At 46.7% G+C, this 955-nt stretch overlaps 1 protein-coding gene across 1 annotated transcript in view; it reads right to left on the bottom strand.

The window, feature by feature from the left end:
* Positions 1 to 955, bottom strand: part of ARHGEF10 (Rho guanine nucleotide exchange factor (GEF) 10) — a 135156-nt gene that overhangs the window by 103806 nt on the left and 30395 nt on the right. Inside the window, exon 3 of the mRNA XM_011937549.1 lies at positions 104 to 259. Coding sequence (XP_011792939.1) covers positions 104 to 259 — 156 coding nt within the window. The remainder of the gene's footprint in view (positions 1 to 103; positions 260 to 955) is intronic.

Below are 955 nucleotides of genomic sequence, written 5' to 3'. Positions count from 1 at the left end.
GATTCACCTGGGGACCCACCTGGGGACTCACCTGGGGACTCACCTGGGGACCCTCCTGGGGAGCCACCTGGGGACTCACCTGGGGACCCTCCTGGAAACTCACCTGTGGGTGCAGGGGCTTCACTGGCTCCAGCACCTCCTGTCTCAGGGGCTGAGGGGGCCTGTCTGTCCGCTTCTGGGATTTCATCTCCACTGTCAAAATCAAACTGTTCTCCCTCTTCCTCTTCATTATTATTGGTATCATATTTCATTTCATTTTCTAAAGAGAAAAACCAAAACCAGATCAAGGAGGTTAGATAGATAGATTGATCGATCGATCGATAGACAGACAGATAGATCGATCGATCTATGCTAGTCAGAGACATTGACTAAGTTCCTCTATATAGATCGATCAATCTATGTTAGTCAGAGACGTTGACTAAGTTCCTCGATGCTATACTGCACTTGTAGTTAGCCTTTTTAAGGGGCAAAATATGTATCATTAGAATTCTGAATCACTGGTTTTTATTTTCTTTTAATAGGATCTACAATTCACAGTTAGAAAAGAAAACAAGAGGCCGGGCGCGGTAGCTCACACCTGTAATCCCAGCACTTTGGGAGGCCGAGGTGGGAGGATCACAAGGTCAGGAGTTTGACACCAGCCTGGCCTACATGGTGAAAGCCCGTCTCTACTAAAAATACACAAATTAGCTGGGCGTGTTGGCAAGCGCCTGTAATCCCAGCTTCTCAGGAGGCTGGGGCAGGAGAATCACGTGAACCCAAGAGGTGGAGGTTGCAGTGAGCCGAGATTGCACCACTGCACTCCAGCCTGGGTGACACAGCAAAACAACTGTGGAAAGGAAAGAAAGGAAGAAAGGAAGAAAGAAAAGAAAGAAGGAAAGAAGGAAAGAAGGAAAGAAGGAAAGAAGGAAAGAAGGAAAGAAGGAAAGAAAGAAAGAAAGAAAGAAAGAAAGAA

This window comes from Colobus angolensis, unplaced genomic scaffold (assembly GCF_000951035.1).
Source record: "Colobus angolensis palliatus isolate OR3802 unplaced genomic scaffold, Cang.pa_1.0 Scaffold165, whole genome shotgun sequence".
NCBI classification, from domain to species: Eukaryota; Metazoa; Chordata; class Mammalia; order Primates; family Cercopithecidae; genus Colobus; species Colobus angolensis.
Note: the sequence above shows the minus strand (reverse complement) of the source record. Positions and strands in the feature narration are given on the sequence as shown.